This window comes from Danio rerio, chromosome 25, assembly GCF_052040795.2.
Source record: "Danio rerio strain M-AB ecotype USA chromosome 25, GRCz13ab, whole genome shotgun sequence".
Lineage (NCBI taxonomy): Eukaryota > Metazoa > Chordata > Actinopteri > Cypriniformes > Danionidae > Danio > Danio rerio.
The window spans coordinates 26,471,505-26,498,019 of NC_141045.1; the positions used below are offsets into that span (position 1 = coordinate 26,471,505).

Consider the following 26,515-nt stretch of genomic DNA (forward strand, 5'->3'; position numbering starts at 1 on the left):
AATAGTGGGCGCAGAAGTTTGGCTCGATTTTATTCCAAAGTGCAATTACATGATCTGGTCATTTGTATTAATACTGTGACATATATTTGTCATTAGGTAGTATGGCTGAGGGCTAGGTCATGGAGTTGCACTATGGGCCAAAAGCAAGAATATTAAGACTTAAAGTCTTAAGAGGAGGGATTATATGAGGTGGATTTTATACTCTTTAAAGTGTGAAGTTAATCTATATATTCAAATTATATGTGTATAATCTGCTTGTAGACTTGCATACCATTAAAACAATTAAAGTGTTATGAGGAGTTGGAAAGGGGAAATGGCCTGAGTAAACAACTAAGGGTCACAAGAAGTGGATGAGAAGAGACCAGGAGAAAGCCTGAGTAAACAACTAAGGTGTCTCAGGAAATGTATAAGAATAGAGCAACATATGTGTAAACATATGTATAGATGGATAAGATATATGGTTAACAGGTTGGGGTCAAGGGTTAAACTAGGAGGGATCTTGTGTAACATATGGAGAACAAAGGAAAAAAAAAACTGTTGTAAAATACTATTTAAGCAGGCCAGCACATGAGTGACACAGAATTTTTCAGACAGAGGCGCTACTGGTGGTCTCCTGAAAGTTCTCCTTTGTTGTCGACAATAAAGTATATTCTTCTGATATTCATAACCTCCAGACTGAGTTTGATTTGGTAAGAGAAAAACCAAGAAAACCACTACACCTCCAAAATATTCTCCAGCTTTTATTGAGGATTTTACAGAGCTGTTATCAATTGTAACCTCTGAGTTTGATTATTTTAGTATTGCTGAGGATTTTAATATTCACATTGATAATCCAGAAATCAATGCTGTAAAAGAACTGGGGCCTCATGTACGAAGACTTGCGTGGAAATCTTACTAAAACATTGCGTACGCACAAAGCTGTAAATGTGCGTACGCAGAAAAAAATTCAGATGTATGAAACACTGCGTACGCCGAATCTCACGCATATTCTTTTGTACATCTGAATGAACGTGAAACTGAGCGCAACATGCACGAGCACAAAACCCCTCCCTGCCTCCTCCCCCGTATGAATATGCTAATGACTATGCTAATGGCAAAACCCAACGAAAAAGCAACGGCAAAATCAAGCAAAAAGAGAGACTTTGAACAGAATGTGAATTGGAGGTGCTGCTTTCGGAGGTAGACCGGAGAAAAGTGGTGTTATTTGCAAGTTTGTTCTCCGGAATTAACAACAAAAGAAAAAAAATTGAGTGGGAGAGTTTAGTTGATGCGGTTGACACAGTTGGGTCTGAACATTGCACTGAGTGCATTTAAAAAAAATAGTCTGGTTTATATCTGTAAACTGTTGAAGCACTCAGAACAGTCTCAGTGGTGCGCTCGTAAGACGGATGTGATCATGTTTTGACACGTTCGAGCATGAACTCGGCTCGAATCCAGCGTCTGATGAACTCTATCTTCTTTTTTTTCCCCCGCTACATATCATATTTTGCCTACTATTTATCACGAGAAAGACTAGTAGGAATCATTAATAAGTTTGTGCATCATATTTTATTTGCACATTTATTGAATGGAAATGTTTCTGATTCACGCTTGCAAATTCATCTTCAGATAGTGTCTTTATAGCAATGTGCGTGCAGTAGATCGCTCAGATTACATTGGGAAAACAGGCGACCGCTGCAAATTGTGCTTTAATGTTTAGCTGGTCAACTGTATGGTATGGAAATCTTACATACCTACTAGATGAACCCGTCTCATACAGCTGCCATTGCAAGGCTCAGACACTTTGTAGAGAAGAATTTAACACAACAGCCTCTAGGAGTCGCCAATGGAAATAAAACAGACACGCACAAAAAATGTGCGTACGCCTGCCAAAAAGCTGCCGTGAACCTGCGCACATTCCCACGTTCAGTTCATTGTTAGTAAATCCAAACGTGAGCGATTCTGAGCGTGAAACCTTGCGTACGCAATGTTTTTGTGCGTACGCAGCGTTGATACACGAGGCCCCTGATGACTGTTTTTAACACTTTTGATCTGACTCAGCATGTTCAAGGACCCACACACAATCGTGGACACACCCTTGATCTACTTATAACCAAGGGTTTACACATTTCATCGACTGTTGTTAAGGATGTGGCACTATCTGATCATTTCTGTATCTTCTTTGATATATTGATCACTCCAGCTATTAAAGACAGATCTATCTCTGTCAGAAAGAGATGCATAAATGAGAACACTAGTGAGCAGTTTATGAAGGCCATATCGCTAGCACCAAGTATATCTGCAGAATCTGTTGATTCTCTCCTTGATTTGTTTAATTCCAAAATTGAGAATGTCATAAATGACATCGCTCCTGTTAAAGTCAAGAAGGTGACTGGCAGGTAAAAGGGATCTTGGACAAGGTCACCTAGAGTACAAATGATGAAAAGACAGTGCAGAAAAGCTGAGCGTATGTGAAGAAAGACGAAACTAGTAGTCCATTATAATATCTATAAAGACAGTCTTCATGGCCTTAATATGGAACTAAACACTGCTAGACAGACTTTCTTTTCAAGCCTTATAAACAGCAACTTAAATAATGCTCGTACACTCTTTGCAACGATTGAGAGACTCACAAACCCCCCCAGTCGGATTCCAAGTGAGCTCCTCTATGAAAGCAAATGTAATGAGTTTGCTCATTTCTTTACTGATAAGATCAATAATATCAGAAAGGCAATCAGCTCATCCAATCAGTCAAGTTGTGTCGATATCAAACAAACTCAACCACAACTTAAGAAATCAGACATTATGTTTGATTTCTTGGCAATTAACAGTAAAATCTTAGAAGAGATTGTGCAAGTTATGAAAACATCAACCTGCAGTCTTGACACGCTTCCCACATCATTCTTCAAAACGGTGTTTACCTGTTTAGAAACGGATCTTCTAAAAGTGGTAAATGCTTCACTTCTATCAGGGATTTTTCCAAACTCACTTAAAACTGCAGTTGTTAAACCCCTCTTGAAGAAGAGGAACCTGGATAACACCAAATTGAGCAATTACAGGCCAATCTCAAATCTCCCTTTCATTGGCAAAATCATTGAAAAAGTTGTTTTTAACCAGGTCAACAAGTTCTTAAACTTCAGGGGGTGTTTAGACAATTTTCAATCTGGTTTCAGAGCACATCACAGTACAGAGAGCGCTCTTATAAAGATAATCAATGATATACGCCTAAATACAGATTCAGGTAAAATAACAGTGCTGGTATTGTTGGATCTCAGTGCTGCATTTGACACTGTCGATCACAGCATACTTCTGGATAGGCTGGAAAACTGGGTTGGGCTATCTGGCACAGTCCTCAAATAGGTCGAGGTGGACACCCATGACGTGTGGAGTCCCACAAGGCTCGATTCTGGCACCTCTCCTGTTCAACCTTTACATGCTCCCTCTAAGCCAAATAATGAGAAAGAACCAAATCTCCTACCACAGCTATGCTAATGACACTCAGATCTACTTAGCCTTACTGCCTAATGACTACAGCCCCATTGACACCCTCTGCCAATGCATTAATGAAATTAAAAATTGGATGTGCCAAAATTTTCTTCAGTTAAACAAAGAGAAAACTGAAATGATTGTGTTTGGGAACAGAGATGAGGTTCTCAAGGTAAATGCGTAGCTTGGCACTAAAGGTCAAACGACAAAAAATAAGGTCAAGAATTTTGGTGTGACTCTGGAGTCAGATCTGAGTTTCAATAGTCATGTCAAAGCAGTCAGTAAATCAGCATACTGTCATCTCAAAAACATAGCAAGAATCAGATGCTTTGTTTCTAGTGAAGATTTAGAAAAACTTGTTCATGCTTTTATCAGCAGCAGGGTGGATTACTGTAATGGACTCCTCACTGGTATTCCTAAAAAGACAGTCAGACAGTTACAGCTCATCCAGAATGCTGCAGCCAGAATTCTAACCAGAACCAGAAAATCAGAGCACATCACACCTGTCCTCAGGTCTTTACACTGGCTGCCAGTTACATTCAGAATAGATTTTAAAGTATTATTACTAGTCTATAAATCACTAAATGGCCTAGCCCCTAAATGCATCAAGTTCCAAGAGTTCAGTCAAAGCAGGGTGAATCAGCTTTCAGCCACTATGCCCCTCGCTGCTGGAATCAGCTTCCAGAAATGATCAGATGTGCTCCAACATTAGGCACATTCAAATCAAGACTTAAAACACATCTGTTTAGCTGTGCCTTTACTGAATGAGCACTGTGCTGCGTCCGACAGATCGCACTATCATGTTTTTCTCTTCTTCTTCATTCTTTTATATCACATTTTACCTGTTTTTATGTTTTGTTTTGTTTTTACGCATTTTTATTATTTGTTTTTATTTTTATTTTACTTGTTTCTTTTATTCTCGTTTATGTAAAGCACTTTGAATTGCCACTGTGTATGAAATGTGCTATATAAATAAACTTGCCTTGCCTTGCCTTGCCTTGAAACAGACATGCCATCGCAATGACAACAGGAACTGCCCGCGAGCACCGCATTAAAATGCTGGACCCCCAGACATGCAACGCAGTGCTCGTGCCCATCATCAGGGGACAGGAAACCACTGCATCCAGAAACGCACAGTCGGAGTGCCATCTTGAAAAGGACGTGCTACATGACTGTGTTGCTCATTTAGGAAATTTGCAACTATATGCACCGCTCTGGATGACCAAGCCCAAAGAACGCTTGTCAAGGTAGAAAGCCCAGCTTGACCCTCTGCCGCTGCATGTACATACTCTGGACAGGGAGACCTCTCTCGTTTGCTCGAAATCGCTGGATATTAGCAGGAGGAACCCTCATCGACTCTCAGAAGGTTGTGAAGTCTCCAAAGTAAAAAGGATACCTCACCTTGCTCTTACTGTGCGTTTATTGCTAAACTGATTGCAACAAGCATCAGGTGCGCAAGCTGAGGCTGCCAATTCATTGGCATTTCATTGGCCCGTTAACATACTCTTTCAGACGATTGGCTTTCTGAATTAAATTGGATTAAATCCACAATAACATTGAAGTTCCCCATCTGTATGGGCACTTTGCAGCTCAATTAAATGGTTTGTGTAGGAAAAATAAATGGTTTAATTTTTTTTGTAATAATAAAGTTAGTTGTTTTTAAATTCTTCATCTACCTCTAAACATGTTCTGCATCTTTACAATTTATCATTTGTTTAACCATTCTGGATGACCAAAAAATTCCTTAAGAAGTTTTCATAAATGTTTGTTTAAACTTTCTCTGTTTCAAGAGTTCACACTTAGTTATTAGTTGCTATAATTTGCAGATTTGGCATGCAGTCCAGGGAGAGAACTCTGAGCTCTGAGATACTTGAGCTCAGGGCTATCGCCTGGTCATGTAGGATGACATGGGGTTCTAGATCAAATAGGTCTCAAGAGCTCCCCCTTGTAAGAGAGAAAAGGGGGGAGGTGGGGTGGATGGGGGTGTGGCGAATAAAATATTCTCCCATTTTCTCGAAGTGCCACTAGGAGGCGCTGCTCTGTTCTGCCCTCCCTCAAGCTTCCAAAACCTTACTTCCGGGGTCGGGGAAAGCAGAAGGTCAAGTACACAATAGAATACCATAAAAGGGGGTGTTGAGGGTTGCGCCGTGTTGTTGTTGCTGTTGTTAGAGCTGCTGTTGGAGTTGCTGTTTACTTTGCTGTTTTTTTATTCGTGTGTTGGTGGTGAAATCGTGGGGGGAGAAAAGAAGAGAAACAAGAAAGATACAAAGGCTAAGAGCTGTTTACTTACTGTGGTGTGAAAGTGATGATGGACAGGCTGACCAGAAAACTACACTAGCGATTAAGTGCAAGGAGTCTGCAGGTTCTTATGGGGATCGAAAGCCAAGGTGGACCTGTACCGAATCAGCTTTGTTTGCCGGGTCAGTTATTTAGGTCATTCACATTCATTCATACACCCATACAATCCACACCCATTGCAACTCAATTTCACAAACTTTCTTTACATTTCTCTTTCTCTCTGGGTTTTGTAACCTCAGCCACATGTTATTAGGTGCGTTCGACATGAAGCTTAGCTGCAGCCGGTGACACTTCGGGACTCAAAGTTGCTGCAGTCATGATGACCGATCACATGGCGTCATCATATTTATTTTTTTGTTATTTTTATTTATAACAACAAAACATTTACAAATAAAATAGAATACAGTTTCTACAAACTGTAGTTCCTTTTTAAACAATAAGAGAGAATTATGAATAAAATATATAACAAATGCATGAGAGAAATAAGACAAATGCATGAGAGAAATAAGAGGAAATGAGAGGTTAATATAAACATAAAAACGAACAGGTCTATTAAATACAAAGCAATAAGCATAAGTTCTAGGAGTTAAACATCAACCTTTAGGCTAATACTTCTTGTTTGAAAATGCTAAAAATGGGTTTACATATATGTACATTTATAGATATAAAAATTTCCAATGTAAAAAGCAAAACAAGGTGTTTTGATTAGGTCTTAATAAATGACATTATTTTGTATAATGAATGAATTTTCAAAAAAGCATTTTAATCCAAAAAGATTGTGTTGAAAAGAACAAAAGGTAAAATAAGTGAGCTATGTAGAAGTTTCCCAGAACGAGCAGGTAGCCTTTAAACTGCTAGACAGGAAATAAAATATATATTTATATTATAATAATAAAACCATTTTATAATTATTTAATAAAATAGTTATTTACTTTAATTTGTTAAGAGAGCTTTAGGGTGGCAGGATCAATGATGATGATTATTTTATTACAAGTCTGTAAGACTTATTTAGGTTATTCACTAAAATATACAATAAAATATATCATTTAAATCATTCATGGAGATGAATGCAGTAAATAGTCTGTATAAAAAAGTTAAAAATAAACCTGTGCAAACAAGCTAACCTTTATAACCAGATTATTTAACAAAAGATGATTACTGCAGTAAAATATTTGTAGTCTTTTAATAAGCTAGATGTGTACAGGATAGAGAGGGTGTGAAAAGTGAATTGTTTGTTTTGAAACTTTTGAATCGGAATTTGTCCAATTATAAACCCGAAATACACGTGCTGGTTGTCATGTGGTGAACTCGGCCAATCGTGTAATATCGGTGTCGTCATCAAAGCTCCTGCAGTCGCTCTTCAGAAGCTGCACGGTCTGAGTCTGCCGTCTGATCTCGGAGCGCTGTCGCGGTACTTTGATGCCACATGTGACAGTCACATGGCGTCAGCGCAGCATCAATCCGGACAAGATTTCTAACCAGAATGCACCGCTTTACGACAGATTTCGATCGATCTGCGCAGCGCTGCATGAAGTCGAACGCACCTATTATTGTTTGTTTGATTGATTGTTTGTTTGTTTGATGTTTTCTTTCTTTTATTTTATTGACTTATCTAAGCAGTGATAATTTTTTTTGTTGTTAAAAATCGTTAACCAAGATTGAACAGTGGTGAAAAGAACTAGTCATTATTTAGAAAATATATTTGTTGTACTGTGTGTTAAAAATACAACAGTTGATTTAATTTAAAGTGTGTTGGGTTGTTATTATTTATTCTTTTCTTCTTCATTGTGTATGGTGGTTAAATGACGGCCGTGGCTAACCAGGGTATTAGTAAATGTTTTTCTTTTTGGCAAGGTAATCTTGTCTGGCACCCAAAGTTTAATCAAAAATATTGTTAACTAATTTTTTTGTTTTGCTTGTTTGAGGTCCGCTAGGCCGTGAAAACCTGAAACTTCCCAGAAATCATGTGGACCAGCGGTTGAGCGTTGGACTGTGGAGCAGATGGGCCTGTGGTTAAATCCCACCAAGACTGAAATTTGAAATTTCTTTTTATTTTTCTTCATTCAAATTAAATATAAACTTAATTATTACTACCAACCACCGTTACAGGGGGTTTCATCAAAAACGAAGATAAAGAAGGTAGGATAAATTGGCTTATTTATTGGATGCAAGAATTAATCTGATTGGTCTGTCAATGATATCTGATTGGACTATCAATGAATATTTATGTGGTATGACTGATCAATCATATCATGTGCTCCTCTCAAAATTGGTTTGTAAAACTTCATGGCTTGTTCACAGTCAGATTCAAATACAGGGAACACATTCCTCTCTTACTAATCTTCAGTCTAGTTCTGTGCTTTGTTTTTTGTTTAATTATTTAAAATAGTAAAAAATTAGGAAAATAGATTATATAAGACTATAGTGTTTAGATAAATGTTTTGACTAAACATTTTAAAGTGATTGTAAAAGTAATATTTTGTGTTTATGTGTGTTCCCAGTGTTGGGTTGCAGCTGGAAGGGCATACGCTGCATAAAACATAAGTTGGCGGTTCATTTTCCTCTGGCAACGGCAGATTATAAAGGGACTAAGCTGACAAGAAAATGAATGAATAAATGTTTATGTGTGTGTGTGTGTGTGTGTGTGTGTGTGTGTGTGTGTGTGTGTGTGTGTGTTTGTGTGTGTGAGAGAGAGAGAGAGAGAGAGAGAGAGAGAGAGAGAGAGAGAAAGAGAGGGTGATGCCACTATCTGCAAAATTAAAACTGCACTTTTTTCTGTCATTATATTTGCATTTTAGTTTTGTGAAGCAGTTAAGCTGGTTGAGAGAGTTACACTAAAAAAGAATGCTGACTTCCACACAATCCCTTTATGCTGCTCACACGCAAATCAATTAAATGTTAATTTTTTTTTTGCAATTTTTAGTTGATTGTATATAAAACAAATAAGTTGCCACCTCTCCCCCGAAAAACATAAAAATGTGTAATCTTTTTAAAAATGTTGTTTTGTAAACATAAAACTTTTAAATGCAATTAAAAAACCTTTGCATTTTGGGCTACATTGTTGTTGTGTAAACGTAGCCTTAAACGTAAACTGTAAGTCAATATTTTCCGTTCCTTCATTAGGAAGTTGAGAGTAAAAGCTCATGCAGTGCATTATGGGATTAAAACCAAAACCAGTACTGAGCGCAGATTTGAAAAATCATGATCGGGATACCACCTTCGCCTCATTTTGAGCCTGGAAAAACCCAGAATGCAGTTTATTTTACTTAAAAACAAACAAACAATACAAGCCATAAATTACCAAATACCATCACAAGCCATCTAAGTCAGTAAATTATCTTGATTTTGAATGCATTTTGGGACATACACTCATTAGAATTTGTTGGGTTTAGCATGCTACTGTTAGTAGAGACCCACCTGACAGCCTACAGCTTTCCATTATGTTTTTGAATGATTTGTATTGCTTTTTTGTTTTTCCTTCAACAGCAGGAATAGCCCGTTTTTGCACATTTTGGTTATTTGTGATAATTTTGTGGTGGGAAAACACATTTTTTATAAATCTGACTTAGAGTGACTGTTTTTAATTTATGTTTGTGGTCATATATTTTTACTTTGAAAAGGCACATTTTCAAACAGAGAAAGGATTTTTAGTTCTCCTTTCTGGCCACAGACAAGTATAATAATGATCATAGGAAGTGACGCAGTCTATTTAAGATTCCATAACCTACTGTATACATATGAATAATAAAATGAATCAGTTTTTTTGATTGGACCATATAGTAAGGTAAGACTATATGAATAAGACCAAGCCTACTGTATTAAGCCTGACTGATTATAGAGGGCTTAGTCATAATAATCGTGCTGTGTACAGTATTTCCCTTTTAACAATAAATGCTGATCAGCCTAACACAATCTTTTCAGATGACAGATGTATACTACATTGTAAAGGCATGAGAAATTGTAAATACACACTTAGTTTGTTTTACTTTTAACCTTACTGAAAGTGTTATTTCTCTTATAAACTAAAGTGGGCCTAACCATTCTATTTCAGGTTGTTTTATTTAAAAAAAAAAAAAAAAAAAGGAAATTATGTATTTGAGGAGATTCGTTGTAGACTAGTAGCACTTCCTTAAAAAATGACAGAAACACTGCCTCATGTGTTTCAAGACCTCCTCGGCTGACATCTGGTGATGTGTTTTGAGCAATTCCTCAAAAATTGTCAAAAAAAATATACCAATGATAATTCTACAGTACTTTGCTGCCACCTGCTGATAAACATTTTTTGTCACATGGTACATGTGTGACACCACAAGCCAAGGATTTTTGAATAAAATTTAAATTTTTTTTGCAGTTCAGCAAGGCGACATTTGTGATCTGGACTTCAATTTTAAGTCTAGTGTCTAGTGTTTGAATTAACAAATGAAGAAAGTGGTATATAATACTGTAAAAATTTTTATAATCATTCATAAAACATTTTTTAATTTAGGGTAATGAAAGAGATTTGAGTTGGTTTAAAGAAAAAAATGTTTTTTTAAATATAAATACGATTAAAATATGTATTTTATATGAAGATTTACGCTATGACAAACTCATTGAACAACCTTAGCATAATTTCTATGCACTGTTGAGTTGTGAAATACAGTGTAGGCTACACAATACCAAGAGTAGGTTATTTTGGCTCACTCATGTTAGATAAACTCTGGTAAATAGACAAAATAGGGTTACTGTGTCAGCTTAATCAAACCATCACCCACATGCTTTTAAGTCCAAGGTCAACATGGTGGGCGTATGAACCTCAGTTAAAGGGATAATTCACCCTAAAAGAAAAATTAACACTATTAAACTCACTCTCAAGTGGTTATACTTGTATTGATATAAATTTCTTCTGTTGGACACAAAAGAATATATTTGAAAGAAAGCTGAACCTGATAAAACCAATACTATGATGTCAATGGTTGCAGGTTTCCAGCTTTCTTCAAAATATCTTATTTTGTGGTCAACAGAAGTAAGAATAACCATTTGATGCTGAGTAAATAGAGTGTAAATCTTCATTTTTTAGTGAACTACTTTTAAGGTCTGTGACCTTAAAAGTAAAAATCATAATCACGATTATTTTGGCCATAATTGTAATCACGATAATTCAAAATGGTTATCGGTTGAAGTCAAAATTATTCACCCTCCTGTGATTTTTTTTTTAAATAAATATTTCCCGAATTATGTTTAACAGAGCAAAGAATTTTAACAGTATTTCCTATAATATTTTTTTTTTTCTGGAGAAAGGCTTATTTGTTTTATTTTGGCTAGAATAAAAGTAGGTTTAAATATTTTGAAACCTTTTTTAAGGGGAAATGAAGCACGCAGTCAAGTTTACCTTATTTTGTACATTGGATTACACTTTAATGAAAATATATTAAACAAACTTGATTAATGTAACCATTTAGATGAAACGGCATGTTTTACTATAGATTTTAGACCTAGGGCGCAGCCATCTTGAAATGTCGCTGTGTCTGACGTCACGGGGTTGGTTTAGTTCCCTCCGCTGAACAGATACAGTGGAAGGAGACTGTAAAGCCTAATTTAACCTAATGCGTGAAGTTGTAGGTGTGGAGCTGGTGCAAATACAAGCATCAGATGTGTGTCTAATGTAAAAGTATATATATTTATTCTATTTTTCTTTTTTCCCCTTTTAATTACCAATCATTTGATGCACTTTGATGCTCTCTGTATTACGCTATAATCGTTAGAAGCCAAAATCTAAACTGAAACCGGATTTTGGATTAATTGTACAGCCCTAACAGTCAGGCTGTGTTAAGTGAAGTTTATTTATAAACTAGTTTCGAGAGGGTCACATGCTTATGATTGCTTGCAGCCGGCCCCACATTATTCAATTTATGATTCACCAATCAGTTGATTCCTTAGCCACTATAAATAGAACTATGTATAAACAGCCATCTTCGTTTTGAAGAATCCCCCCTTCCACCCCTACTCCTCCTCCCTTCCTAGATAAGTGGCACGGTGGCTCAGTGGTTAGCACTGTTGCCTCACAGCAAGAATGTCACTGGTTCTAGTCCTTACAATGCCAGCTGACTTTTTTGTGCGAAGTTTACATGGTCTCCCCATGCTCACGTGGGTTTCCCCCGGGTTTCCCGGTTTCCTCCCGCCATCCAAAAACATGCAACTTAAGTTAATTGACTAATCCAAATCGGCACCATAGCCATGCTCCTAGTAAATAGTTATTTCTTACAAACAATCACTATCTGTTCATTAGCTACTACAGTAGGGGAGTTCTCAAGATCTACCTGAGCTCAAATTCCTCTCTCGCCTTGCAAACGGGAGGAAGCCCCTGGTTCAAGAATCTAATGAGCTCAGGGCTCTCTCCCAGAACAGGATGCCAAACAAGCTTTAAGAAACTTGTATCGAAATATTTGAAATGTGAAGGCAGTCACCTCATAAGTCTTTGTAAAAGAAACACTGTGAGCAAATTGATTGATTTATTTTATTTTTTTGTGTAGTGTATGCCTACCGGTTAGTAGGCCTTGTTCCATTTGGCTTGTAGTGCTGTTGATGAATAGCTCTAAATGACTTTTTCCACACTGGCAACATGTTTACAGTGCCTTCCTCCTGCTCTTTATGCCACTGTGTGATGCCTGGCAATATGGTGATGGCTGCATCAAGTTTGTGAAGTATTTAAGATATTATAATACTAAACAAGCTGATGTTGCTGTTTAGTCATTGTACACTTAAATAAATACAAGTTATGGTAAAATTTTTGATATAATAAATGAGCTTTTCATCTCAATGAGGATCATTGAGTGTCTTTGTGATGGATGATTTGTTACTTGCTGTTTTATTTATGATTCATGTTGGTATTAGCTTTTTTTTTTTTTTTTTTTTGCATATTTTCAAAATGCTTACAGCTTATAATCAAGGCTTAATGACAATGCCAAAATGCGGGTCTCATGTCCAAACCTATTGGTCCAAACTAGTACAATACAAAGGGTAGTTCATTTTGCCATGTTTGTGTTGGAATTAATGAATACTGAGAAATCAGCATAAACTCTGTCAGCTCCATCAAACCATCATACATGATTGTTTATATGAGATCATTTATAATCTGTTTTCATGAAATTCTGCTGTTTGCCTTATGTGAAATAATCCTACAACAGAAATTATCTTTTATTATTTGTGAATGAAGATCTTGAATAGTGTTTAATTTTTTATATGCAGTGCAGTAGAGTTTTGCAATGACTGACTTTAGTATAAGGGCAAAGAGTAGTGTGTTTTGGCACACTTGTATTGAAAATTACACATAAAACAGATTCATCCTAACTTCAGCTGCAGCAGAGGAGCTGTGAATGAGCAGACATTAATATCCTACTCTGTTTTATATCATCTCCTGTTCTTTTCCTACAGGTATGTTCCATTCATTTCTAAAAAAAATAATAATACATTTAAAAAGATACAGAAACAATGTACAATGCATTGATATTTAGCAAATTCTGTAGATTTTTCATAATAAACTTTTTAGTGGAATAATCCAACAGAATCTCACGCCAATTCATATTTTTCATTTACTAGCCAATTTTTATTCATTTGTACACTGTGAACAATTTTCTTTAGAATCTAAAATAACTTATACTGTCAATTTTACAATGCAATTTAAAATACAGCAATGTACTCCATAACTGTCCTACAGTAAAATTCAGTTCATGTTACAGTTCAGTTCACCAATAACTTAATGTAAATTAAATACAGCAAAATACTGTATTTACATTTACAGCACTTTTCCTTAGTATGAATTTACAGTTTTGTATAGACCTTTGCCCTAAAAATACAGTAATTTTTACAATGCTACATTGAAACACAGTTACATGCATAACTGTCCTACAGAAAAATTCAGTTCATATTACAGTTCAGTTCGGCAGTAAGTTACTGTAAATTATTTACAGCAAAAATATGGTATTTACATTTACAACACCATTTACCTTCCTTTGTATGTATTTACAGCTTTGTTTATCTTTACTGTAAAAATACAGAAATTTTCACAATGCAACATTGAAATACAGTAACATAGTGCATAACTGTCCTACTGTGTAATTTACAAAAGTTGTTAACAGTGTAGCTATGATCTAATTTGCATATTTTTGTAAGACTTGTTTATGCACTAGTGAATGAGGGGGTTTAAAGGCACAACTTCTTTAAAATATTAGCCACTTCTGATGTTGCATAAAATAAATTGGGCTGGAATATCCAATGGTTTATGTGTTGAGACAGGCTGTCATTTTGAGATTTTCAAAACAATAACGGATATTTCTAATCTTATTATTATTTGAATAAAGTGTATTGTATTGTCTAATTTGTTGTGTTGTAGTTATCGCTAAAGTGTATGTATAGGTATCAAATGCTAACACGAAAAAGCATGTGACCTCTGTGCTTTAATGTGAAAAACAAAGGGTTAGTTCAAGCAAAAAATAAAGTTCTGTCATCATTTGGCCTACTCACCAATTACTTGCTTATACTTGTTTGAGATTCTTTCTTTTGTTGAAGACAAACAAAGACATTTTGAAAAATGTTGGAATCCCTTTATCCACTGACTTTCATAGTATTTGTGATTCCTACTATGAAGTCAATTGTACAGGTTTTCAGCATTCTTCAAAATATATTTTTCATTTGACAGAAAAATGAAACTCATAAGGTTTAAAATGAGGGTGACTAAATGATCAGTACATTTTTATTTTTGGTGAACAATACCTTTAACCCTCAGAGAAAAAGATAATTTCCACACACAAATCAATATTCCTCATTTGGCTGTTAATAATTTTTTGTAATTATTATTCGTTTTTTGTAGCTCCAAAGCCAATTTTGTTTTTGAAAAACCCAATATGTTACATTGACTCATAAGATGGTTACAGAATAAACCATGTTACTGTTTTTACAGGACAAATATCTTCAAGAATGAGAATCCCAGTGTTTCTGCTGTTTTTGGTGTTCACCATGTGTTCAATTCAGCTAGTTCCTGCTATGCCTGCCAGTGAGTCAACTAAAAATTATTTTTAGATTATTTCATGAATGTGATATAATATACTTATATATCATTAAACTACTACATTTCTAGGCTGGATTTCACAGCATTGGGTAGTTCTCATTTAAAACACTTCTGTTAAAGCATAACTAAATGTTCACTTTAATCACTTGACTGTGTGTGATGATTACAACATCATTATCTCAATAAATAATCTGTTAACATGGTCTTAACAAAGCAATGTGCTTTTGCATGTCAAAAAAAACAAATAATTAAGTCAGTGTTACAATTATAAAGGGCACCTAGGTTGACCCTTTTTTCAGATTTAAAATAAGTGCTTTGCGTCTCCAGAATGTGTCTGTAAAGTTTCAGCTCAAAACACCCATCAGATTTTTCATTATACCTTTTACAAGATTTTATTTTATACATTTTCGCACTAGGGGGCAGTTTTGTTGTACTGCGCCTTTAAGGCTAGTCCTCCCCGCCTACCATTTCTACATGCCTTTCTGCATGCCTTAATCTCCTCCCTCGGATGCGTCAGACAACAGACAGACTTAAAGAAAGATCTCACAACAAGATGTTTTTTAATGTAGATATTTCTGATATTGTGCATGTCTTCATATTTCAGCTCCAATTGCAGTAAATTCAGCGAAATCAGTCTGCTGTGAAGGGATCACTCATAAGGATTTTCCTCTGAAGCAAATAATGTCTTACCAGTGGACCACCAGTACATGTCCTATAAAAGCCATTGTGTGAGTGTTGTCTTAAACATTATTTCAAACTGTAAAGCCACCCTGAATATTTAAAACCTAAAATTGTCTTATTTCTACTTTTTGTTCTATTTTCATTAGGTTTAAGACAATTGCAGGCAGAGAAATCTGTGTAGATCCTCAGAACACCTTGGTCAAGAAACACATTGCTAATCTGGACAAAAGAACATCATCTACTACAGCATTATCTCCTGAATCCACATCTACAACAGCAGAAACTCCAGCATCAACATCTGCTACAGCATCTTCTTCTGAATCCACATCTGCAAAATCATCTCCAGCATCCACATCTGCTACAGCATTATCCCATGAATACACATCTGCGTCAACAGTAACCTTTACTACAGCAGAGTCTCACAGCACCTCAGTTTAGATGAATCTGCAGTTATTTGAAAACATTAATTTTTATATTGCATATTCACTCTATTTCTAATGTATATATTAGAATATATGAATATATGAACGTCTAATATTTTAAAAAATTGTTTACACTAAATGGAATTTTGTTCATCTGTTTTAATAAAACACAAGCAAGCATCATCATCTAGTGATGTAATTTCTTCTTTTCTGGATTTCCTGTAAGCATCTCTTTCTTTAAACTGCATTTGCATGTATTTTATTTTCATTACACTTTATAAAAAGGCTGTTTTTAAATAGGAACAGACACAACTATCTGACAGTTTTTTTTTAGATTACAAACACTCTGGAGCACAGTAAAGACACTTGGGTTCAGACTACACAATTGTGTCTATTACAAATCACTATCATATTTTATTCTATTAGTTTTGACTCCTAAATCCTAAATTCTTGTTAAGTTACAGACAAGAAACACGTCACACCATAAAACAATAAATACAACAAAAATAAACAGTTGCACTTGTGATTCACAGGTGTTTTCCATTTAAGCTTTTTATGTAGTTCATGACTTCTTTATTTTGGTCATTTTAGTAGTTTGAAACAATATATTGTACAAGAAACATTATATATAGAAATAAATGCCTAAAATAACAGTACTAGTAACCTTATTCGATTTTTGTACCGTAATATACATGACCAACCCAGACAATATCATTTCTAAAATATGAAACCTGTCAGTAAATGTTGCTGTGTTAAATTTTTGAGTATCAAAAGTTGTCTAAGCAGTGGTCAACGACTGAAAAAATATATTCATTCATTTTCTTTTCGGCTTAGCCCCTTTAATAATCTGAGGTCGCCACAGCAGAATGAACCACCAACTTATTCAGCATATGAAGAGCATGCCCTTCCAGCTGCAACCCATCACCGGGTAAACATCCCTATACACTTATTCACACACATACTCTACGGCCAAATTAGCTTACCCAATTCACCTATACCACATGTCTTTGAACTTGTGGAGGAAACCCACACAAATAAGGGGAGAACATGCAAACTCCACACAGAAATACCAACTTCTTGGTATGAGGCTGGGTACTTTTGGCTAATTCTGGGTACTTTGATTTTAGCAGAATACATCTGGGAGAAAGGAAGGAACGAAAGAAAGAAAGAAAGAAAGAAAGAAAGAAAGAAAGAAAGAAAGAAAGAAAAAAAATAAGAAAGAAAGCATACTTTTGGAATTTTTAATAACATGTGTTACACTCTCAAAAAAATTGTTTAACTATTTTAATTTTTAAAAACATTTACAAATGTTTTTTTTAATGTTTACTTGTAGATTACAGTCACGGCAAAATGTGTGATATTATCAAGAAGGCAAAACAATAGTAACTACTGATTACATTCTTTTTACAATTTTTGTATATAATATTTAATTTTATAATTTTTATATTATATTAAAGTTGCCATGTGAACTTCCTAATTAAATAATATTATTAAATACATAGAAAAAATACTTTAATTGTATCAATAATAATATATTTTTTACATTTTAAAATGTAATTCTTACAATAACCATTAACATAAACAATCTAACAAAAAAATCCCTTAATAGTAAAATATGTGTCCTAATAGTGTTTTTTTTAGCAACATGCCACACATATATATCTGACAGCATCTAAAAAACATAATGTGTTTTAGAGTTTCATGACCCTTTAAATATCTGGTTAATTCAGGTTTAATTCAAACATTTAATATCAGTTTTTTTTTTTTTTTTTTTGTAGCTCAGCATTTAAACAAACGAACAAAAGGTTATTTAAAATTTAGAAATGATAATCTCTGTTTGAAGGATTTGCCCTACCTTCCCCATCATTTGTCCATGTCTTCTCATATTGGTTGGATAGGCCCCCTATGCCCTACTAGGGCCCGTGTGCCAAAGTTGGCCAATGGTAACCTTTGATTTGGCCCCTAGTTTGGGCATCTCTAATTTAGAGCATTTATTTTCAGACTATGACAGTAAAAAATAACAATGAAAATATATGTTTATTACAGTTTTTTTCAGTCACTTTGGTGCATTTCTCACAACACTATTTACATTTGCACAAAAGTTAATGCATTTCTCAAAACAATTAGTGCAAACTGCAAAACCTAGCTGATAACCTGCCAAAGTGTGCCACTTGCTTAAAATGGATAGTTAATTCCTCAAAAGCAAGAATCCATGTCAATGAAAGTGTCAGTGTCATCAAGATGAAAAGTCCTGACATCATTGTTTATGAACAGGATAGTCAAATGACTGTCATGTTTTTATTATGATGTTAACTCTCTACATTTTTTATATGTGAAAAAGTAAGATTTTGGTGACACGTCCTGAAAATGCTCAAGACAGCACTATATGCAACAGTTTTTCTCAGTTGCTTTAGTGTATTTCTCACAACACTTTTAAATTAATGCATTTAAATTAAGGCATTTCTCAAAACAATTAGTCCTTTGTGCACATCCTAGTAGCAATTTCTCATTCCTTCTAACAAATTGCAAATGCTTTTGAACATGCATCAGTTGCTTTTATACAACTCTCTGCTGTTTATAGCATTATCATTTGCTTATGTCATGTCAGTCAAAATGAACTAAAGTTGTGAATGCTGAATAGTCATTCCATATAAATCTAAGAGTCCTCCTTGACTCTTGAAACTTGAATTTACTTTGCACAATATTTCCTTCATAAAGAGGGTAAAATGCTGATAGATCTATGACACAACACCATCACCTTCAGTCACGTCCTCTTTTCTTCTTATAAGTGTTCCATCTGAATTATCTGGGTTAAAGTTTTACTTTCAAGTTATTATTTGTTTTTCCTAAAACTTTAACAGGCGACAAGTAGTGTATAGACAAAATACAGTAGTAAAGTAACTGTAATATAGAATGGAGTCATGAATGAACACGTCTCCTTCTTTGAATATTTGCAGCTGTGAAAGTTAATACTGAGAAGTAAAACAGAAGTAGAACGCGGATGAGGGAAGGAAACAGCTCAAACCTGTCAACACGCTAATCCTCAGAAGAGCATTTACTTGAACAATAATAAACCTACTCAGTAGATCAGTAACAAAAGGTTATTCTGTGAAATAAATATATTTTCCACTGTCAAACTTTCAGATTGGTTTCTTTTCAAGTCAAGTTTATGTAAAATTAAAAGATTAGGGTGGCATGGTGGCTCAGTGGTTAGCACTGTCGCCTCACAGCAAGAAGGTCACTGGTTTGAGTCCCTGCTACAATTGGATTCAATAAGTTGGCCGTAGTGTATGTGTGTGAATGAGTGTGTATGAGTGTTTCACAATACTGGGTTGCGGCTGGATGGGCGTCCGCTGCATAAAACATATGCTGGAATAGTTAGCGGTTCATTGAGCTGTGGCCGCCTCTGAAATAGAGACTAAGCTGAAAGAAAATTAATTAAATCTTGATTATTCACTCAATGTGTCTTGATTATTCACTCAAACTATTTTGAAAGTGCTTGTAAATTTAGCAAAATAATTACAAAAAAAAGCTAATAAAAATGAATAAAATATTAAATTCCGAAGTAGAAAAATTGTATTTTAAAATGATAAATTTTACTACAGTTCAATTGAAAAGGAATATATTCATTTAGACTATTACTTAGGGTATTTATCACTGAATACTGATTTACACACACAACTGTTGTTGTTATTATTATTTTATCAGTATTTATTCATCCTCTGTTTTTTCCTTATTCTCTCTTTACCAGGTAAAATTGTTATTATTTTATTATCAGTATTTATTTATTCATATACAGCATGATTATTCCCTCTATCATTGGTTTAGTTTAAATTTTAGAATAGTTTGGCAAATAAATTGCTCAATAATAATAATAAAAACCAAATGATAACAGCTACTCCCATATTTAATTGTCAATCATGAAACATTACAACCAATATCTCGACAGCTAGCTCTCTCATGGTCATCCACTAAAGCTAAGCAGGACTTTGCCTGGTCAGTACCAGGATGGGAGACCACATGGGAAAGCTACAGTAGGTTGCTGCTAAAAGTGGTGTTAATAAGATGTGTATGTACAATTAGTGTTTTTCAGCCAATGAAAAACTTTGAAAGCTTTATGTGACTATTTTTCAATTTCACTTGGTTCCTTTTACAGCATCAATGATGTAATATAATTCAAATGTAATCAGTTAAATAGACTTAAGCATCCATTTGGTTGTTAAATAATAAGAGGCAGGGCATCATCATTAGCAGCAGGCTATAGCACAAAAACTTCATTCAAAATAAGGGAGAAAAAATGATTAAATTATTATTCTTAAATTATTAAATTTCCATATTTTAAAGACATGGCATGGAAAAATATAATTTAATGCAGTGCGTCTTGTTTAGTCTGATACACACTTCATGGTTTCCGCTACATTCATTCTTCCGTGGTGGGGCACCACACCAAAATTCATCCTGCCATTGCTACATTAACTTCACAGCATCTCATTCAAAACCTTCAGTTGTGTTTTTTTAAATTACAATCGCACCAAAATGTTTTAAAAAGCAAGTGAATTATAACTTTTCTGAAACCCTAGTAGTGCTGTGTGCTATTTGTTTAACACGTAATGTCAGGGTTCTGCCACTCTGTTCTTGTAAATTCTTGTTTTGGTGGCAGATCTCGGACACTACCTGTGTCTGGTCCTGTTTCTGTCTCTGTGTGCGCGCGCGCCGTCGTGGGTGTACGCAGAGTGTGCGCGCTCCTGCTTGACGCGGCCGTGCGCGCGCTCTGCGTCCCTCAGATGCGTGCGCTCTTGTACTCGTGTTTGTGTTTTCGTCTGTCAGCAGCGTGGTGTTTCATTCCCAGCGTCTCAGTCTTGTTGGTTTCGGTTTTGGTCGGCGCTGGGATGAAGCATGCATGCTGCATGTGTGAGCGCACGGTGAGTGTTTTCATTAATCGTGTGCTCATGTCTTGCGTGTTTTGTCAAAGCACGTGGCTCAGTGTTTAAATTGTGGTCACGTGTTTTTGTCGTGTGCTTCAGTGTTGTGTTATGTGAGCGCATGGCTTGTATTGTCTCTCTGTGTCATGCGCTCTCCCGTCTATTGTCTAGTCCCACCCTCCTTGTTAACCCATTATTAGTTAATTGTGTTCACCTGTGTCAATTTACTTTTTGCTATATAATCCCCCTCATGTTTTCAGTCCTTTGCCAGTTCGTTGTCTACACTCCCCGTGTTCCTGCTCCAGTCTTGCCTTGTCTTGTCAGTCCAGCTAAGTTTGTGTGTTTTGTTAATGTTTTCCCCCTCGGGATAGTTTTGTTTTGCCTTTTGTTTTTACTTTATTATTAATAAAACCCTTATTTGTTGCAATTGAGTCCTCGCTCCTTTTCCCCTCACCCGACCATGACACGTAAAGGTTACATGCTGACAGACTGACAGCTGCGTGATGCATGAGGCCAGCAAACACAATGTAGCTTTCAGTTAAGATGAACACAGTTTCTATTAAACTATAAATTTATACTTTAAAGATAAAAGTCTAGGGCTCTGCATATTATAACTTTATAGCATATTAAAAGTTTATAGTCTTTTCACTTTATTTCAGGACGCATTAATGCCGCACTGTAGGTGTACATTATGACATACATAAAAATTCCTAGCAACTCTAATAAACGTTGGAGACATACTTGTTACATAAACGCACTAAATTGCACTTCAGCAGTGTTTATTTGAGTGCGCACCTCAAAATGCATCTGAGCAGCATATATTTGAGGGTGTGCAAGAAGTTTTGTGCACAAACAGAGGAAATCGGCATCCAAGCAAGGAGATTCACATGCTCATATTACATAAGTGCGATCTCGACTTGTAATACTGCGCTCACAACATTTGTCATTGAAATAACGCCATAGGTAGTTGTAGATCTGTGTAAAAAAGGCCTGCCTCAACAGCTCAAAAAAATCCTAGAGGAAACACTGCACTTTATATCTTATCTCAGCCTGGCAGTTATGAGCACTGTTTTTTTAAGAAATCAGATCTTAAACGCAGTGATTTTGTATGGGATGACAATTAACTGGAAATTAAAAGTCCGTGTGCATATACCCCATTAGTATGCAAGTGACTGTGATTGTGGTGCTTGAGGTGATTGTGAGTGGGAAGAACCTGGCCTGGCTGTGACAATCTCCTGTTTCACTGAAGAAATTCCCACATGTTTAGAATGAGATAAGTCAATTAACGGTAACAGAATTAATTCTCTTTTGGACCATTTTTAATTAATCCTTGTACCCTATAGACGTTTTTGTCTTTTTTTTTATATCATAGTTTTACTCTTTTGGCCATTACTGCAAACTTTTTGGCATAAGTAGATTTTTTATTATTGATTTGTTGATTTATTGTTTGGAACAAAGGGTCTAAAAAATTTTTTTTAATGAATATTGGCATTCATTTTACTAGTCAGATCTACAGTACAATACAGTATAGCTTTAGATGTATTGCAATTTTATGAGCAAATGTGGTCCTTCATCTTGATGTTGGATAACTTTAGCACTTTATTAAGCAAAAAATTAGCTTGGTTTTGTTTGTCTCTTGATCAGAGAGTTCACAGTAATTGGTGTTCAGGGGTCTGTTCTTCGTACCTCGCTTAAATGATCTAAGATGATTTGGCAGATCCTGGATCTTTTAATCTTGATAACTGATCTCTCGCTAATTTGGTTCTTCAAACAAGTTCGTGAATCAGATTAGAATGTCTGGATAAACTGATCTGAGATCGCTGCATGTGTTGTGAAGGACAGATCTATCGATCCTCGAAATCATGATCAGCAATGCAGCGATTGGCCGACGGCACAGCAGCGTAATGACATCATCTGATTAATATTCAATTATCCATGTGAGCAAAATTATTTCAAATTAGCAGTAAACGTTTTGTTAAATATGACACGCAATAACTCTCCACATTTGTTATGAGCTGCAGGCTTTAAACTTTCATGTGTCAAGAGTATTCATCATGTATTTCAATGCATATCATTGTATTTAGTTCTACATTTAGAAAAGATTTTCTTTTAGTAGCCGTTTTTTTAATCTGTGAATAAAGAATAACTGGTTGTTTACAAAAGCATTTTAATATTGGTAAAGGCGTCTGCAACTTTTGTGAAGCATCAAATCACTGGCATATTAACTGTCACAACATATGACTACATAAATGTATTATTGCTTTTAAAAAAGGTCACATATTGTGCATTTCTATTTTACACAATTTGTACACAGCAAAATATGGGGACCCAAAACAACTCTATGGGTGTTAATTTCAACACTTTGAAAGTGTCTCATGGGGTCCACTCAAAACAGAGTTAAATCAACACTTTCAAAAGGGTTGGCACATTGACACCGAAGTAAGGGTTAATTTTAACTCTGGGCAGAGTTAAAAAATTTAACTATATTTAACACCGCCTGGTGTAATATATTATTTTATTCAACTCTCTTGAGTGTAAATATGGTAAAAAGGTCAAATAGACTGTAAATTACAAAAGAAAAAACATTTTATTTGAAAACATTCACCACTTCAACAATTCATTCAGTTTTTAAAATGCAACAATGTCAAATATGCTTTAAATGTTTTATTAGTACAGACAGTATCAACAACATATGTATGACCAGTGCTCAAAAAGGCTGTTTCAGTCCTTTGGTCCAAACTTGATGTTTCATCAGAGCAATTTGAAAGTTCAGTATATCGTCACTCATAGTTTTCTTCTGAACGCATAGTTTTCTTATGAAATCACATTTTAAACAACTTGGCTTGCAAATCTTTCACTTCTGGTGTTTCCTTGGTCCTCCATATCAAACACAGCAGTTTAAATGAAGGTATAAATGCTGTAAACTTGTGTGAAAACAAACTGGAGCTAGGAAATTTCATCAAGCATGTCCTGTGAATGAAGTGCTTCCCAGCCACAGGATGACCTTTTTATCCATGACGATGTAGCAGCTGCTGATCGCTCGTCTGGTGGTTCCTGATGCACGGATATAGGGTGATGCTCATCTAAGAACTCTTCAAGACTCCAGCATGACTAAGAAAAATGTTTGAAAACAAATTGCAATCAAATTCTATTATATATTTAAAAGAACATTTAAAGTAAATAAAACATTCAAGAAATCTAAACTCACCTTTTGAAAATCTTCATGATGATCCACAACTTGACTCTCCCAGCTGGTTGAGGTGACAGGATATGGAAAAGTAGAAAAAACACATACATCACTGTTGGATCTCCAAAAACAATTAGGTTAACCACTTTGACTAGAACTGGAAAAACAGGCAGCTGTCTGTCCAGAATCCTGAATTTAACACAACACTTGGAGCAAAATTTAGAGGAGCTTAAAATCTTTTATATCATTTAGTAATGCTGACTTCCCCAAAATATTGGCCACAGTGTAAAAAATATTCATAAACTTACAGTTTTCTGTAAGCGTGTGCATGCGTGTGTGTGTGCGCGTGCGTGTTTCTTTACCAGATTCAACTTGCTAGGCCCTTTCAGGTCCAGTATTGACGCCACCTTTCCTGGAGTCTAGCAGATGTTTCAGGTCCAAATATAATCTAAAATATTAGGATAAGCAGAAGAGGAAAAGTGCAAAGCAAAGAGCAAAACATTATTTAAGTAACAGTTCACCCACAATACAAAACTTATCACCTTCATGTCATTTGTTATTCTCTAATGCTCTAATACCCTCTCAGCTTATTGTGAAAATAAATACAGAACTTTATCAAACATACCTTCATTATCATCACCACAAAAATAAAAATACACCATCCGTCTCTTATCAGCCACCGTCACAGGGCCTTGTGTTATTGTATAGAGAACTGTGGCTGTTAAAAAACAACAACACATTAGTATCTAACACATATGCATAGCCTTCAGATAAAAAAAAAGAGAGATGAACATCACAAAGTATACCTCACACTTTTTCAGATATCTTTTGATTCAGATGTTGATTATTGATAATAAATCTACAAATCAAATCTGTATCATCATTAGGCTGCTCAAATATGAATCAGTTGATTAATTTTACAGACAGGTGGCTGTTTACAATGCACTAAATTGTCTTTAATAAAACGGAAATGTTGTGTACAGTACATGCTAAGTTTAGCCTATAGTTTTAAGCACAATATCATGCGGGAGAAAAAGCTTGACTAAGATGTTCCTGACTTCAGAAATAGCCTAACTTACTTACGTCAGACATCCCGAGTTGGGAGAAGTCATTTTCGGGGGATACAGAGTTGATTTGCGGGAGGTAGCGGGAGAGATGAGTACCTGAAGAGCAATGAGTTGCGCGCGACGTACCTGAAGAGCGGTGGGGGTGACTTGCGCGCGACGTACCTGAAGAGCTGGGAGGGATGCGGTGGAGAGGGGTGTGCAAAGTGTTTAATGACCAGGCGGGAGACGCGCGCTTTCCGGGAGATTATCATTCATTTGCGGGCATCTACTTGGGCATCTGGGAGTCTCTGTGCATTTGCGGGATAATGTTAACGTTAGTCCCGCAACTTCCGGGAGACTTCTGTAACGTTAAATGTCTGAGAAAGTGCAAACGCGGTCATTTAAAGACATTAATGTTAACATTCCGACTTTAATGGTTGTCAACACTTAATATAATTCAAGCGTACGTTATCACACGAGTCTATGGACTAACAGTATATGGACGGCCACGAATGAACCAGTTTAAAAGGGCCGCGGTGTTTAAAATAACCAAATTAACGTACACGAATAACAAACAATCATATGTTTCAGTCAGGAAGCCTTTTACAAGTAAGCATATGTTCATTTATTCACCAGATATGTTTTAGAAACTCTCCAGAGCTTATGGAAACCGTCCTGTGTTGCCGTTAGCATCTGGGCAGAGTAGGCTAACGTTAGGCGGCTCCGGGGATTCCCTCGCTAGTTTGCTTCGAATTAAAGGAGAAGTGTCAATTTTATTTTACAGATGGGTAACTACGCACAAAATGGCATTAAGCGTGACAGAAATGTGTTGAACATGTACATTTGATGTTTTTATGCACTATGTATGCGTGAGCACATATAAAAACATTCTTGAAAAGAGAATAGTAATGCAGTTAAGCTAGATACACAAACGACCATGAATGAACCGCAAAAGTTTAAAATTGTCACTCCATTCTAAAGTTATTAACTTAACAATATGTTTACAACTGTATTTCCTTAAAGAAAGTCAGTAAAATACCAACATTTAGGTAGTTTGACTCACCAAATGGCGTCTGGAAAATTCTTCAGTGACTGGGGCTGCATGAATTCCCGGATGTTGGAAATAACACCACCAATTGTTGAAAAGATAACTCCTTGATTTCGCACTGAATAAAATCAATTCTAACTCTTATTATATTCATTTATCAAAATCTAACTCTTTAACGTCAACACTTTACTCTGAAATGCTTCAACACCGAGAATTTAACTCTGATGAATTTGCTGTGTACTAAAGCGATCTAAAAAGTTAATGTGATGGCCTGTCATATGGTCACACAAGACTGAGGGTACAAACACACGCACACTCATTCGCTCAGACACACACATGCACATTTGTTCAATTTCCACTTGTACTTTTAGTGGGCACACTTTAACATACATCACAAACT

At 35.6% G+C, this 26,515-nt stretch overlaps 2 protein-coding genes and 1 long non-coding RNA gene across 5 annotated transcripts in view; 2 read left to right on the forward strand and 1 right to left on the reverse strand.

Annotated features, from left to right (window-relative positions):
* The window catches only part of LOC147837713 (uncharacterized), a 977,861-nt gene that overhangs the window by 337,578 nt on the left and 613,768 nt on the right, over positions 1 to 26,515 (forward strand). The gene's annotated exons all lie outside the window — the stretch shown is intronic.
* On the forward strand, positions 5,555 to 16,095 carry LOC100216314 (chemokine CCL-CUj). Of its 3 annotated transcripts, NM_001447102.1 has the most exon segments (6): positions 5,555 to 5,885; positions 7,723 to 7,902; positions 14,702 to 14,794; positions 15,226 to 15,343; positions 15,412 to 15,537; positions 15,637 to 16,095. In NM_001447102.1, coding segments are annotated over 3 exon segments (444 nt in total). In that variant the 5' UTR covers positions 5,555 to 5,885; positions 7,723 to 7,902; positions 14,702 to 14,794; positions 15,226 to 15,317; the 3' UTR covers positions 15,929 to 16,095.
* Positions 23,403 to 26,179, reverse strand: LOC147837715 (uncharacterized). The gene is made up of 6 exons (XR_015526537.1): positions 26,131 to 26,179; positions 25,701 to 25,813; positions 24,647 to 24,739; positions 24,384 to 24,469; positions 24,043 to 24,085; positions 23,403 to 23,945 (listed from the first exon to the last, which is right to left on the reverse strand). It is a non-coding gene; the product is annotated as an uncharacterized LOC147837715 (long non-coding RNA).